Source organism: Octopus bimaculoides, chromosome 21, assembly GCF_046866305.1.
Source record: "Octopus bimaculoides isolate indiv1 chromosome 21, ASM4686630v1, whole genome shotgun sequence".
NCBI classification, from domain to species: Eukaryota; Metazoa; Mollusca; class Cephalopoda; order Octopoda; family Octopodidae; genus Octopus; species Octopus bimaculoides.
In genome coordinates, this window is record NC_142948.1 from 31052374 (window position 1) to 31069491 (window position 17118).

General features: G+C 32.9%; 1 protein-coding gene across 1 annotated transcript; it reads right to left on the bottom strand.

The window, feature by feature from the left end:
* On the bottom strand, positions 1-15785 carry LOC106873796 (retrograde protein of 51 kDa). The gene is made up of 11 exons (XM_014921313.3): positions 15213-15785; positions 13824-14010; positions 10546-10641; positions 9407-9571; positions 7409-7528; positions 6324-6544; positions 5087-5166; positions 3123-3226; positions 2596-2706; positions 1623-1736; positions 1-829 (listed from the first exon to the last, which is right to left on the bottom strand). Exons 1-11 carry the CDS (start codon positions 15656-15658, stop codon positions 794-796), a joined length of 1680 nt encoding a protein of 559 aa, XP_014776799.2. The 5' UTR covers positions 15659-15785; the 3' UTR covers positions 1-793.
* Positions 15786-17118: the final 1333 nt, after the last annotated feature.

A 17118-nucleotide genomic window follows, 5' to 3' on the forward strand; every position in this document is an offset into this window, starting at 1 on the left:
TATTATATTAATAACATTTTATTGCCTTCTTTTCATACAATATAGCGAGAAGACCCTCGAAATCGAATTACAAAGTACAAGGTTGTTAATTGAATAAGGAATAATGGCTGCAAATTTTGTCACAAGGGCTGCAATTTTGGGGGAGGAGAGGGGTCAAATATATATGCTTATTTTATCGAACCCGAAAGCATGAGAGGTAAAGTCGACCTCGGCGGAATATGAACTCACATTACAATGTGCTAACGATTCTGCCAGCTCGCCGCCTTAATAAAACAAGAAATAATGCTAAGAAATTTAATTATATTTTCCCAAAATACAGTTGCTGTTTCTTTTTTTTTTTTTTTTGTATTGCATACGTTTTGAGTTTTTATTGAGTGAAATACCATTAAAACATTTGATAGCAAAACAGATTGCTTGTCATAGTACCTAGGTAACTTGACTAACAGCCTTTATTGGAACCATGATTATAGAGGTATCAAGCTGAAGCGTTTTGTTGATGTTTGATAATTGTGTATCAATGTTGCAACACATTTTTTTTTATTGACAACTGAATTTACTCATCATCTTTATCATTAGCTTAAATTTTAGAGAATCATGTAAAAAGATTAAAATAGTAAATTTGAAGTGCTTAGAAGTTTATATTAGAATTTTTTTTTTTAACTGAAACTATTATTATAAAGGGACTTTCTGAAACTTGGTGCTAACTGCAACAAAAAAACAAAAAAAAAAAAACAACGGTGACTTTTCAGCGAAGACAACATGCACAGAAGTTCGGCAGGACAAGTTACGTTCTTCACATACCCATTTTGATAACTAGTTTAGCGCTTTCCTGGAAAGTAAAAAAAATAATATTGAGAAACCAATAAATAATTAAGGATATTCATAAATTATCAAGGAGTTTAATCCCCCCCCCCCCACACACACACACACCTGCAACTAACCCTGTAATTTTGTTCGGATAGTGCAATCTGGCTTGTGTATTATGAAACTATACTTATGAGTTTCAGTATTGACCCGAAGTCAAAAAAATATTTTGTTTCTGCTCTTTAAGCTTGCAAATTAAAATGAAACATTTTATAAGCTATTTTAACTATACGTGATTTCTTTCACATCTGAAGCAAAATACGTTCTATTTATCGGTCTACGATGTTCCATATAGACTAGTATTTTGATTGTGTACCGAAACAAAAAGATATTACAGTATTTTATTGATATTGGAAGATATAACGCTCTCTCCAAGTCATGTCGACAGGAAGCATTTATTAGACGTAACACCACGAGGTCATGAAACATTTGCAAGTTCTAAAGTCACATTCCTCTTGTGACTTAAAGCAGTGAATTGTATCAGTTTCATTACTTACTCTTACTGCCCGTAAGCTTTTGAATATTAAGCTTGTTAAAGAAGTAATATCGAAACGGTACTAGCATATTTCCGTTAGAGATTCGGTCGTGCCAGGGAGACATGGATATTACTGAAAGCAGTCCAGGTCAAATGGCTAGATAGATGTTCTCACATTAACTCTCGAAGTGCATGGAGTTAGAAAGAGAAACGTACTCAAGAGCTATAGTGAGAAATATGGTAGAGAAAATGAGTAATATAGCAATGAATTAGGGGACCTTACCTTGCCTTTGTCGTCTTTCAAAGTAATTGTGCATGGCGTGGCCATTGTTCCCCATTCAAAGACATCGGAAGATGTGACGCCCCCTTGACCAGCACCGTGCTTAGATCCCCAAACCTAGATATGGATAAAAGAATTAAGTATAGTAACAACATCATCAACAAACCTAATATTTGTTTGTAACTTAGACACAATGTCAGAACTATGAACAAGAGTTCATCACTTGTACTTTATTTTATAAACTCGAAGTGGCAGACGGAAAAGTTGATTGCAGCGGGATTTGAAGACATAAAGTAAAGAGCCGGAAACACGTACCCAAAGGGTATTTTTCTTATACCCTAATGATTCTACCTAGGCAAAACATTTGAAACATTAGTGGGTAGGTTGTCTATCGATGTTATCGATCTCACTACTTGATTAGTACTTCATTTCATTTATCGGCGGGATTTAATCTGAGTATGTACAAGGATGGAATAAATAACACTAGGTGTTTTTTTCCGCCGCTCTAACAAATTTGCCAGTACACGGAATGATTAGCAACAGGGTTTTGACCGTAGTTACAGGGTGGTATCCATTATGAATTAACTATTAATAGTTTTAATTTAATTAATATAAGCATACTTTGGAGACACATCTTACAAACATAACTGGAAAGTGGCTCCTTCTCGTCTTCATCATCATCTTCGTCGTAATCATCGTCATCGTTGTCATTTTAACATCAACTTTTCCATGCTTACATGGTCAGATGCAATCGAAGTAAATTATAACAGTTAACATAACAGGAAAAATATAACTACTATTGCTTTACATTGTCATGGGAAATGTCGAGTCCCAGCAATCATTAGATACGAGATTCTATTCTCGTTTCTCGGTTGCGTTCTCCTTTCTCGATTTAAAATGGTGTTTTTAATATCTTATATTTAGTTAATAAACATTATAAAAATAATAATGAGTTTTAGAACAAATACAAATTTACCTTGAGCGTTTTACCAGAACTAAACACGTTACCCTCGGAAAATTTATGGGTGAAGGACTTGCCATTGTCTAGAGATTGGATCAATGTCCAGTTTTTCATGTTTGTTGCTCCCTACGATTAAAAAGAAAATAGAATATGCAATATTCGATAGAGAAAATAAGATTTTATAATCATAACGAATTATATGAATAGTGAATATATCACTGGATTTAACAGAGGTAAAAATGAATGTTCATGTTTTCATGCGTGCATATGTGTATGTTTGGGAGAATGTGTGGGTGAGTGTGTGGATGAAACTTTGCTGCCGTTTATATAAGGCAGCGTTGCCGAAGAGTTACATATGCACAAGTTACTACAACTCTGCACAGTAATCGAGCAAAGAAAAATACTAGTGGATGTTAACGTTTGGTCGACTTAATGTATCCGTGTGGAAACATTATAAATGCGGAATTGGACCTGCTTTCAAATGATGTATGTCAGCAAACCAAAAGAGACAATAGGATGGTATAGAATGCCAGTTCACTCACCTTTGGAAACTTAGCGTTGTCTTCAATTTCAATATATCTACCTTCGGTTTCCAATTCAATGATAGATACGGTGCCACTTGTAGAGCGACTGAGAGTCATTCTGCCTGGTAAAGAAAATGTCGAGGTACATCCATATATAAATATTTATACATACAAATATATATATTCTTTTTATTACATTATACACTATACCCAGGACACCCTATAATTCTTTTTAACACCATTTGTTACTCAGCGTTTATTAGTAAGTAGGGCTACACCTTTAATTATATTTATCTATAATTTTCATATATTTTTATAAATTTGCATAATTTGTCGAGCGTATATGTCCATTATATCTTTAATATATTTGGTGCGTCTGTAATTTTGAATTTTTTGGTATTATTTCGATAGTGAATATTTTTAGTATTGCTTCGGTATTGAACCTTTTGATGAGAGACGCATTAAATATATCACAATTACTTGATTTGTTTATATTGTAGGCTTTTGAATTGTTGAACATATCTGATTTCTCATATTTAATTTGAAAATATAGATATATACATAGACATTTACACACATACTTTACATATAAGTTTGTATACAAACTACGCATATATATATATGTATATGAAGAGGTACGGGATATATATATATATATATATATATATATAGATGTGCAGGGCAGGGAATCGTCAATTAGTAATAAAATTAATAATTAACAATTTTGCCGGGTAGCTCAGTATGAAAAAAACCTTTTCGGTAAAAAACATTTATAATCATAAATATATAGGGATTGACAGTAACCTGCTTCTCCAACGTACTGGGAATTCAGAAATAGCAGTCAAAGAACTACTGATTTCAAAACTACAAATTATTACTCCAGATTGATAGCGATATTTTTGATACACACAGAACAAAAAACAGTAGAGAAGAGTAAAAAAACCCACCTGCCTTTAGTTAATTTAGTACGATCGTTTCACAGTTAAGAGTAAAGAATACTCTATTCTGATCTTCAGCTAAATATTCTAATAAATTTGTTAATGTCTAAATAACTCACGTTAATTTTGACCATGTGAACATCAATACCACGTGAGGAAGACGTTAAGAAATTTATCGGCCAGTGAGTTCAAAATCCCTCGCCCTAATGAATTCAATTCAGTGTGCATCATAAATAGTCCCGCATAGAAAAGAGACCCGTACGAACTTCCTGCGGTTTAACTATTCACCTTAGAGGTATTATTAAAATATAGATATGCAGGGCAGGGAATCGTCAATTAGTAATAAAATTAATAATTAACAATTTTGCCGGGTAGCTCAGTATGAAAAAAACCTTTTCGGTAAAAAACATTTATAATCATAAATATATAGGGATTGACAGTAACCTGCTTCTCCAACATACTGAGAATTCAGAAATAGCAGTCAAAGAACTACTGATTTCAAAACTACAAATTATTACTCCAGATTGATAGCGATATTTTTGATACACACAGAACAAAAAACAGTAGAGAAGAGTATATATATAGTTAAATCGAATAACAGAAAAGTAAAAATAACGATAACAAAACATGAAGAAGATTTGGTCAAGTATTTGTTCGATGATCGGTAAAGGGGGAAAAGAAGATGGTTTGACACATCGAACATAAAGTCTTCGGCCGAAAGGAAACCGGAAAAGTCCAGAGGAAAAAAAATACCACCAAGAGCATGTTTCATGGCTGAAATGGCCATATATATATATATATATATATATATATATATATATATATATAGTAGCAATTTACAAAGCAATAAAGAAGACAAAAGACGAAGACGGGTGTGTAAACAAGAAACAGCTGTATTAATTAGTTTAACGCTCGGGAAGTGAGAAAGACTTTTACGTTTCGAGCCAAAGCTCTTCAACAGAAAGGAACACAGAAGTAAAGAGAATGAGAAAATAATATATATATATATATATATATAATACACAGAAGACAAATGCAACTCACTTGCTGCTCCGAGTGCAGATCGTAGTGAACTCTCAGCTTCTGTTTGAAATCCACCAATATTGCTCACAAATGAAGTCATCCTGTAAAAGGAAAATATATTTAATATAATGGTAGCAAATGTTATGGATTACTACGTAAATATAATGACAGAGGTTTTTCAAGATGAAATTTGTCTTTTATTTGTTGTCGCTGGAAGTGGATGTGGTTTATTGAGTTTCAGCATAAGTTGGCCCAGAGAGAAAAGGTGTTGGAAAAAGTGATCCCGTCGTTTTTTTTTGTCGGTTTATATCGTTCAATTTGCGTTTCTTGCGCAAAAGTGTAGCGAGTGTGCATATTGAAATCTGGCTGCTTTTTCTATCAGACCTAGCAAACGATGATTTTACAAACCGGTTGCTTGTGATATGCGAAATTAAAGATGCCAGTGACTCAAAAAAGTTTTTAAAATTCAGTCACTTTTTTGTGTGTTTTAGTATACGTATTTTTGTTCATGTGGGTGTGTGTGAAAGCGTGCGTGTTAATGGACGTATTTCTAAAGTTCATATTGGTTATTAGTGATATTGTGGTATGATTTGTAGTGTTGTAGAATAATGTACTGCACCGTTGTTGATGATTTTTAAAGTTGTACCTCTTTTTGAAGTATATGTGAGTGATTTCCATTTGTTCATCATGTGTAAGTACTGTAGTGAGAATAGGGAAGTTGTTAGAAAAAACGTGCGTTTTGATTGCTATGCAGTTGTGACAATAGGGTGTTGAGCAGAAGATGAAGTTTTGAACTGCATTATTGTAGATTCTGCTTTGTTATAAATTTTATGGTCCCACGCGAATCCCAGCCAATGGCATTTCAGCCATCCAGTTCTGTTATTAGCTAATGTTTTACAAGGTATATGCAGAACAGTATATTTACTGATGACGTGTGCCAAACACGATAATTCTTGAGGTGCAAGCGAGAATCTTTATGTTATTCAATATTTAATATCAGTTATCTGATCGCTCTACTTTTACGCTATTTGAGAATATCCCATCCCTTTCGAATCTCTCTCACTCTATCTCCCCCCTCTCTTTCTCTCTCTGTTTCCTCCTTTCTCTCATATGAAATCTAAACGATGAATTTAATCTTATCGCGTTTCTTACGCCTTTTGTCTCAAAAATGTCTCTATGACCCTATCAGGAGAAACCCACGGAAGAACAGAAAGACTTTTAGAATGTTATTGTTTGAAGTTAAATATTTATTATTTACCTGCTCTCTTCTCCTTCAAGGAGTTTGCGGTATGCTGCAATTTCCAATTCCAGGGACAGTTTAGCATCCATTAGGTCTTGTAATTCCTTCAACATTGCCTCCAACTCAGCACGCAAGCCACTAATCTCAGATTGGTAATTCGCAGCATCTGTTGCCCGTCCGTTTAGGGCTTCCTCCAGTTGAGATTCTAGATCTCTCATTCTACTTTTCATATTTGCTATCTATAAAGACAAGATAAATAATACAGTTATTAACAAAAATTATCAAAACACAATTCTTAATCTTATATTATTAAGTCTCTGTCTATATATATATATATTATTTTTATTCTTTTATTTGTTTCAGTCATTTGACTGCGGTCATGCTGGAGCACAGCCTTTAGTCGAAAAGATCGACCCCAGGGCTTATTCTTTTTAAGCCTAGTACTTATTTTATCGGTCTCTTTTGAGACACACCAGCATCGGTTGTCAAGCTATGGTGGTGGTGGTGGGGGGGAAACAAACAGAGACACACAAACACATACATGCATATGCATATATATATATATATATATATATATATATATATATTAACTGATGTTGGTCAATTTGTTTGTTGATCAAACGTTTTCATATATATATATATATATATATATATATATATATATGAAAGGGCGCAGTTGTGCGTCGATAACCAGCAGGAAAAGATGTTTACCTGGGGTTAAAAAATGGTAGTAACATTCTCTTAATCAAGACTACCACTTTACGTTGATAAATCGACTTTACACATACACACACACACACACACACACACACACACACACACATAAATATATATAAATATATACACACACACACATATGTATATATAATATATATATATATATATATATATATATATATATATATATATATATATATATGTAAATATCTATCTGTATATGCGTGTATATATGTGTGTCTGTATTATGGTATGTTTGTGAGTACCTAGCTAGCTACCTATCTAACTTGATAGATAGATAGATAGACAGATAGATAGATAGATAGATAGATAGATAGATAGATAGATAGATAGATAGATAGATAGATTTATGTAATCTTCCTTACCTGAGTTTCATATGCGCTTACTTGACCCGACATATCGCTTGCTTCCATACGTGAACGCCTATTTTCACTCGAGACCTGAACAGCCATTTCGGGCCTGGCCCCTGCTTTCAGATGCTGCATCTATTGAAGACAAAAAAGCCATAATTAATAAAAGTTTCTTTATTTTTCACTGTTTCCGATGGAGAGGGGAATTACATATGGTTGGAATGTTGTACAAAACTGATGAGGAGAAAACTTGACTTTTTTTTTCCTAGCCCGAAAACGAGACATCTTTATACAAGTCAAAAAAATGGTGTAAGTTCATAGATTTTGGAACTCCCTATCATAACTGAATCGGTACTAACAAAAAGGAAAAAACAGGAAAAATTATTAATAATAATCTATCCTACTGTAGGCACAAGGCCTGACATTTAGGGCCACGGGAGTAACTCTTCGTTTTAAGCTATGCTGTTATTTCTACAAGTCTCTTTTGCAGTTGTATTTTCTACCACCCCCAATAGACCCTATTTTTGTATCAACTTACACACGTGCATACCAACACGAACTCATATACAAGTTCCATCCTAAAATTTACCCCGTCATATGTATTACACAACATTTCTAAGTCAGATTTACTCTTTATAAATGCAATATCGGAGGCTATGGTTGAGGATGCTTTAGGATCATTTCTGAATTACGAGAGCAAATTTGTAGAGAGGGTGTTAGTCGAATAAACTCGATCACCTATTTGACTGCTACCTTACTTTATGGCCCTCCGTGTTATTTTGAAATCTGATTTTAAAGAGTCGGAACAGATATTACAAAGACATTTACCATAAGTACACATATACATATGCACCTACATACATATAGGAACATATGTATTTCTGCATGTGCCTATATGACAGACTTTCGAAAAATTTCCATCTTGGAAATTCTACTCACACATCATTGGTAAAATGGAGTCAATAGTAAGGGTTACTTGCCCAGTGTACCATGAGATGGGATCGAATCCGTTTTCATCATATAGCAGTGACAGATATATTTATGAGGGGAAAGTGTTAGTGGAATAAATTCGATCCAGTGTTTGACAACTACATTATTGCATGGAACAAGGATATATTTTCAAATTTAAATGTAAACAGTCGGTGCAGATACTAGGAAGATGTTTACAATATGTATACATACACCATCGCGTGTTAGTACCTACCTACATACATACGAACGTACGAATTTATGCATATACTTATATGACAGCCTTCAATAAAACTGTTCATCTAGCAAATTCTACTTAGGAATCATTGGTTAAAGCGAAGCATTGGTAAAGGATACTTGCCCTACCTATTATGCGATAAGATCGAATTCGTTTTCATATTATGGCTGTGATATACTTATGAGTGGATCGGAGAAGCTATAGATAATTTCAGAATCGCGTTACATTATGTTGTGGCAAAGTTGGACGAAATGCAACGCATATCGATCAATATGAACTTGATATCCAGGGCTTCCTTCGTATGATCATAGATTATACAAAATTCGCTGTTGTGTTTTAATCGACAAAATGAATCATGAGCAAATTTGAAATGCCATGTTTCTGGCTTTCTAGGTGAGAAATTGCTAAGATACACAAGCTCTTTCTAAATAAAGTACCAATTTTCCCTTCGTTATGCAGAAACAATTAGAGGACGAGCAGTAAAATCATGTATACGCAAATGATAAATAAAGGCAAAACACAAGTCACACTTCCAAATAATACACAGTTCAAACTAAAGAAAATCATAATAGCAATGGATATATAACATCTCGACATGGTTGGTATTATTGGACAATATGTTGAAACATCTATACAGTCTGACAGTAACGATTCTACGTTGTTTAAATGTTTCGACGGAAACACAAATATATTGCTGCTTTATTGAAGACTAGTGTATTTGCAAGCAACTGCGTAGTAGCAGAACAAGCGCAATTTATAAAGTTAAGGTACCAACAGTTTTAAAGTTTACAAATATATTTCTTTACCTGTTCTGCATGTCGACGTTCCATCGACGCAGTAACTGACTGCAACTGAGCCTCATATTCTTCGCTTAACTCAGCAATTATATCTCCAATTTCGGCCTTCCATGATTGTTGGAAATCGGGTAGCTTCTGTGTTTTGGATAACATTGCTTCATATTCTTTGCATTCCTGCAAATAGTAAGGAAAACAAAGCAGTATGTAAAATGGAAGTAAGGAAACTAATATTAATTTGTTTGGTTTTTTACTCGAAATTGTCAGTTTTAAAACGTAATGTTAAATAGAAATGAACATATGAGCATACAGAATTGGTGGCACTATATTTCTGGTATATATTTTTGCGAAACCAGGACATCAGTGCTTTTATACAGAACGCTTTTATTATCGTTTCTAAATGCATTCTCCCACCAATTTCTGAATATTGTCGGGAAGGAGTTAAACTCAGCACTATATATGATTGAAATCATTACAACTGCATCTCAGTACAATTAGTTCTATCTATCCATCGTTATATATCTCAGTGTCTGGGAATGATAGTACTAAAGTCTTAAAGGCAATATCAGAAGACACGTGTTCCAGTTATGTGTTGACGAGGAGGAAGAAAATGGACCGCCATTCCGACTGTTTCTAGTTTATCAAGGTGGATATTGATAGTATCGATTGAGTATGTTTAATGTCTTCCCCATGCATTATAACGCTATTAAAATTGAAATTAATACCCGTGTATTAGGTTCAGTATATGGCTACATTTTGTTTTGTTGGCTCCATCCATGATCATATGTTAACGCTAAGTAGACTCTCTTGAGAGTTGATTAGCTGTAATAAAAGATATGTGTAACGGATAATTTGAGAGATAAGTATTCTATAGATGAATGATCAAGACGTGGATAATCGCAGATTACTTATCTGCATGCGAACCACTGACACCTATAGCTGGTGGTCTACCAAATTGGTCAGATAACTGTTACTGATCAATTGAAATGTAGTGGTTCTTTATTTATGACTGTGCAAGTGGAACTATCTGATTCTCAGAAAGCCTTAAAGCATTGTGAAGAAAAATATAACAGAAAATAGCTAAAACTTTCATGGCAATTATACTACAAGATAAAATATCAGGAGAGAGAAAAAAATAAAAGCGACATTACGGCACTATGGACATCATTGAGGAAAGCAAGTTCATCTTCCAGCATCGTTACACGGTTTTCTAATTCCAGTCTTTGAGTAGTTTCGTTTTGTAAGTTCTAGAGAAAAGAAAATTACGCTATTGTTTATTTTTTATTTATAAAATAACTTTTACATAAGTCTCGACAATTCATCCCAGATAGAAGAGAAAGTACGAAAATAAGAGAAATGTAATTGGTTCGCAAAGGAAGTATATTCTGTTGTTTCATGCACTGTTATCATTAGAAGATTTGCTATACTTTAATAACCTAAATTATAGAAATCACAAGATTTTATTCACAGAATGACTATGGTAGTTGGCAATGCGATATTCTAAACTGTTTCTAGTTTATCAAGGTGGATATTGATAGTATCGATTGAGTATGTTTAATGTCTTCCCCATGCATTATAACGCTATTAAAATTGAAATTAATACCCGTGTATTAGGTTCAGTATATGGCTACATTTTGTTTTGTTGGCTCCATCCATGATCAAGGTTCCCGAGCAAATGCTTAGTGTCATGGCGTCCCTACGAAAGGACATGGAAGCATCTATTCTTCCAAATGGTGGTCAATCTCAAACTTAAAAAAGTTACAAAAGAACATTGTTTTAGTAGAAGTAGGATTTGTACTTGAAAGGAAGACTTCGAATTGTTTGTAAGCGCTTCCTATTTACAAAATTTCAAACACATGTTATAGTGTATGTATTCATCTATCCAACCATTCATTCATCTATCCACCCATACACACATACATACATATATATGCACACACACACACACACACACACACACACACACACATATATATATATATATATATATGTATATATATATATATATATATATATATATATATATATATATATATATATATATATATATATATATATATATATATATATATATATATATATATATATATATATAAATATATATAGTTTTAGGGAAAATAACCAATTTTCGGAAAAATTTGGATAAGTACTGTTTTCACTTTGCTAAAGATTTTCTACTATTTGAAAATAATATGCATTCTTGTTTTTATACTATTCATTTGGTTCTTTATAGATTATTTTTAATAGATAACTTATTTAACACTAAATTATTTAGAAGTTATAGTTTCATTTCAACATAATATTAGAACTTCGATTTGAATAGTGTTGATATATTTTCGATTATTTTTGTTTAATAATATTTGATTAATTATTAATCTTTATAGTTCTTTATAGTTTATAATATCGTTAAAGTTTTTTTAAATCAAAACTTTGTATATATATATAAAGTTTAATCTTTTATTCTTAATAATTTTTTCTTTCCTATTTTTTTCATTCATAATTTTTCCATTCATAATTTTTTCATTCATATTTTTTTATTATTACGTTTGTAGAAATAAATAATCTTGTATTTTTCTATTATTCAATTGATCTTTAATTATAATTTAATAAACGTCTTTAGCTTTAAATAGTATAGCTTTAACTATTACACCGGTTAAATATGTACTAATTTTATCTTCATTATTATTTTAAACTTAAACTTCGTTCAACTTGTATTTAAAACAATGATAATTTAAAACAATGATAATTTATGTAAGATGTTTTTTGTATATAATATACATGTTATTATAATGATGAAGGGATGATTATTGAATGGTTATTATTTTGATATTATGATATTTTTAAAATAATTTTTCTATCTTTATATAATAAGTATTTCATATTAATTCATTTGGTACTTATTGTTGGTTGAGATATATATCTAATTATTGTTCTACTTACGATCTGACGAGTAGCTATATTTTTGAATAGAATTTATTTTCGATAATTTCAATTGATTTTAATTGATTTTAAATTTCTTTTCTATTTGAAAATTGGTTATGAAACACGTGTAATCTTTTTATTATATTTATCTTATGATATTTACTTTACTTTATATTATACTCATTTATTGTGCTTTTAATTATTAATTTTTCTATATGTGATAGTGGATTTTCTTCGATGAGTTCTTGAAAATTGGTTATTTTCCCTAAAACTATATATTTTATATATACTTTATCTATAAGGCTCAATTTAATTTTAATTTTTTATAAATTGATTTTAATAGAGTTTTTTACCTGTAATTTTGGATTTTGTCCCTAATATTATTATTATATATATATATATATAAGAAATTATAAAAGGAAAGAAAATACACACACTTTATATAGTTTAAATATAATTTTTAATATATCGACCGGTTTCGCTTTCGCTATTCATGATATTATGGTTTACTTATTTGAATATGTATTTTCTTAAGAAGAAATTTTTGTCCATGTTGTGTGTAATGATATTTACGAGTGAATGGATTCACAAGTAGAAAAATAAGGGGAGGTAATTGGTTATCGTTATTATTGTTGTTGTTGTGGGCAAGGGAGATAACTGTTCAGGGGAATATATATGTGTACACAAAAAAGGGGGTTCGAAAAACTTGTTAAAGTGAGGGGATTTATGTACAGTGATGTACAGTTGGTTATGCGTGCATAGTAAGACGTGCTCTGTATTACCTCCCCTTATTTTTCTACTTCTGAAGCCATATATATATATGTATGTATGTATGTATGCGTGTGCATATATTTGTGTGACTGTTTATCCCCCAACATCATTTGGCAACCGATGCTGGTGTGTTTACGTTCCCCGTTACCTGGCGGTTAGGCACTGGAGACCGATAGAATAAGTACTAGGTTTACAAAAAATAAGTTCTGTGGTCAATTTGCTCGACTAAAGGCGGTGCTCCAGCATGTCTGTAGTAAAACAAGTAAAAGAATAAAAGAACATATATATGTGTGTGTGTGTGTGTGTGTGTGTGTGTGTGTGTGTGTGTGTGTGTGTGTGTGTGTGTGTGTATGAATGGCACGGTGCTAGAATTTTCGACTCGAGTCAAATATAAGCAACTACTCCAAATCGTTGTTTGAGTATCTGTAGAAGTGGGGACACGAGCTCGTAGTTTGTTTTGTTATCGAGTATATTAGGTGTAATAAAGATGTCAAACTAAGTAGTGGCATTTTGAAATCATATATATATTACAAATATATATATATATACTAGGCCATGCACCTTCATCATATACACACACACACACACAAACGTGCATGTGTATATGCTTGTGTGTATATATGTACTTGTATATGAATGTACGTATGTGTTTGCAATCTGTGTATGCCTGAGTGCACGGATACCTGAGAGAATGAGAGAAAGATAGCGATTACGAGTTCAAACTTTTGCAACATACCGTTCTAAGTTCACCCATTTGAGCCTCAAGAATGCCATATCTCTTCTTCCAATCTCCAAGTTGCTTCTCCAGTTCACTTGTCCTCCTTCTGCTGGTTTCGCTGTCTGCAATGCGGCGGGCAACTTCATCGTGTAATCCATCGATTTCGGCTTGCACTCTGTCTCTCTCGTCCTGCACTTGACGAAGTCTGACAGACAAATCATGCAATTGTTTTGTTAAAGAATATTATTTATCCCATGTAGGGATTGATGTGGCTAACAAACACGGTTAATATAACAAGAATATACCAACAATATTATACAAATTATGAAAAAAAAAAGAATGAGAGAGAACAACCAAAATGTCACACTTTCATAATATTTTTTGTTAAGAAACTTAGCGTTAAGCATATATTTTAGGATAAGAAACTCCTCTTCTTATCCTGATAAATATATCAGCAAAGTTGCTTGGGAATATATATATATATATGGAAAGAACAGTATATATTGATGTATAAATGCACATATGGCGGGAAAACCGATGAGAGAGTCAATTTTACATGGTCAAATGTCCTATTAGCCATAGCGTCTAAATATCTGTATAATTGTACGATACTTTGTTATAAATGTTCGCACTCATTTATCAAGAAAAATAAGACAAAGTAAAGATTATTTGCCAACATAATGTGGCAGTCCCGGTTGGGACGAATGTTAGTGTTGTTTAGCCTTAGGAAACATCTTCTCCATCTGGCTATACGACACACTATCTGTGTCCTAATATGTGTCGTATAGTCAGCTGGAGACGATGTTTTCTGGCGCTGAACAACAGTAAAATTCGTCCCAACAAGGTCTGCCACTTTTTGCTGGCAAATTCATAAGCTGTAAGTAAATAAAACTCTCTACAATTGTTAACTACATCCTTATCTTTGCACAATTTGGAGGATGGATTTTTCTCCGTGTTTATACAGATTAGGTTAATCTCGAATTCAGTTAATCCAGTCGATTTCTGAACAGAGAATTTGTCCTATAGATATAATTAATTTGAAAAGGAGTAACGTTTTTAATAGATGGAATTACAAGTTTCACTTGAAGAACTTACAAACTTTTCCTTGGAAAACTTCATCTTCTTAATGATTTTAACGTAAGACATTTGTCACAAAATGGAATCCACGTATAAAATTTTAAATGCATTATTTCAGAACAAAAAGCTGCAGGTTCACTATCTGCTAATTACAATCTATTGATCTTTATGCTTGCTGTCACAGATCTCGTATTTTTTTTTTAATGTTGTGCTAACTCTATGCAAATTAAGAAAATGAGATTCAGTTTTGTCATGAGTTCGTAAAGAGAAAGTTTTAAACGAATTAATAAAGGAGCGAAAAATCAAACATTAACAGGAAACTTTACTTACTGTTCAGTCAAATCTTCAACTTCTTCTTCAAGCGATTCGTTTTTGGATTTCACAGCTGCAAGTTCCTTATCCTTGTCTTCGAGGAGTGCTTTTAATTCATCCAGCTGCTCTTGGAATGAGATTTTGATCACATCAACGTTAAATTCAACTTTAGCTTTATTTAAAAGCTCTTTAAGGTATTTGTTCTCAGCCTCCAGCATACGTGTTTTTTCAAGGTGGTTGGCAAGCTTTGAATTCAAACCTTGTAGGTCTCTCTTTTCTTTTTCGCTGCTACTTTTCATTTCAGCAACACTTCTTTGGGAAGATTCTTTTGCCACCCCAGCGCTCAGAGAAATAGGTGCAGAACGGACATGAGTTACCATAGCAATTTGAGGTCCTGAACGAATAGACGTTCTTTTTTTCCTTCGAATGTGTGATGTGGAGCTTTTTATCTTAACGTCACTCATTTTTGTTGTTGTTATTCAAATACTGGAATGGAATAAGAAACCCTTTACTGTACGGGGCACAAGCGGGACACAGAAAAAAATTCTGCTGAACGATATACAACCTGCTTTCCGACACTGTGAAGTGACCAAATCTAAGGCGTTGTCCTGCTTTATATGTGCCAAAGAAGAGTTGCAGTGAGAGTGCAATAAGGTGGGATGGACTGATTGATAGAGAAAAAGAAGTGGTAATAGATACGAAGAGAGATGAAGGAGACAAAAAGTGAGAGTAGAGTAATAGTGGGAGATTTTATGTGTAGGACATGTAATATAACAAAACAAGTTCTTTTCTCCTTCTTTTATATTTCATTCGTCCTCATTTAAAACCATATACGCTTGTGTATACGTTTGGCAAAAAAGACATGTAAAGAAAAATAATAAAATAAATCGTGTAAGTAGCACATCTTCACGCTTCAGTTAGCTTTAGGTATAATCGTAATACATCCTCAGCCAGTCACACACCTACAATATCATAAAGGTAGACTGAGTTGCCGTCACACAAAACACTTTGTGCATACATTCTTTTGCACACAATCCACTTTCTTTTTGAACAATAAACTATATCTATGGTTACCCAATTTTCACCATGATGTCTTTTGTCAAGAGTGATTGACAAAAGTTAGAACCTCAATAGAATAATGCCTGGTTGTAGTTATATAAATTGAGAATAAAATAAAGAATAAAATACCTTAATATACCTAAGATTCGAAAATACTGCCTCCCTCAAAATTTCACGAGTGTTTTGTTAATGACATTAGGCATAATTACTTTTGTCATATAAGGTGGAGAGCTGGCAGAAACTTTAGCACGCCGGGCGAAATTCTTATCGGTATTTCGTCTGCTGCTGCATTCTGAGATCAAATTCCACCGCTGTCGACTTTGCCTTTCATCCATTCAGGGTCGATAAATTAAGTACCAGTTGAACACTGGGGTCGATGTAATCAACACATCCTCTTCCCCAAAATGGCTGCCTTTGTGGCAAAATTTGAAACCACTATTACTTTCGTCATAAACAGTGAATAAATAGAAACGCCAAGACACCGAAATATGATTTGCAACATTTAGTTAAGTTCTATATACTGGAAATTATATTTAGTATATAATACTTATATTTTTTTAAAACAGATTGAACTTTATGAATCTATTAAGTGGAATCTTTAGACACTCTTATCCGCTCTTAATTTTAGTATTGAAAAGTTTTTACTAGTTCTCTTTCCCTCACATTTTTTTCCATACACATCCGACGTATATTCTATTTACATATATCTTACATATATACTAGCAGCTAAGCCCGGTTTCACCCTGTCAGAGAACGACGCGAAGAGAGAAACGAAGACATAAAAAAGAGGAAAAAGCGGATACGAAGTGGTGTTTAGGCGACGGATCTTGGTAGAAAAAAAAGAATGTCATGGTGAGTTAGTAAG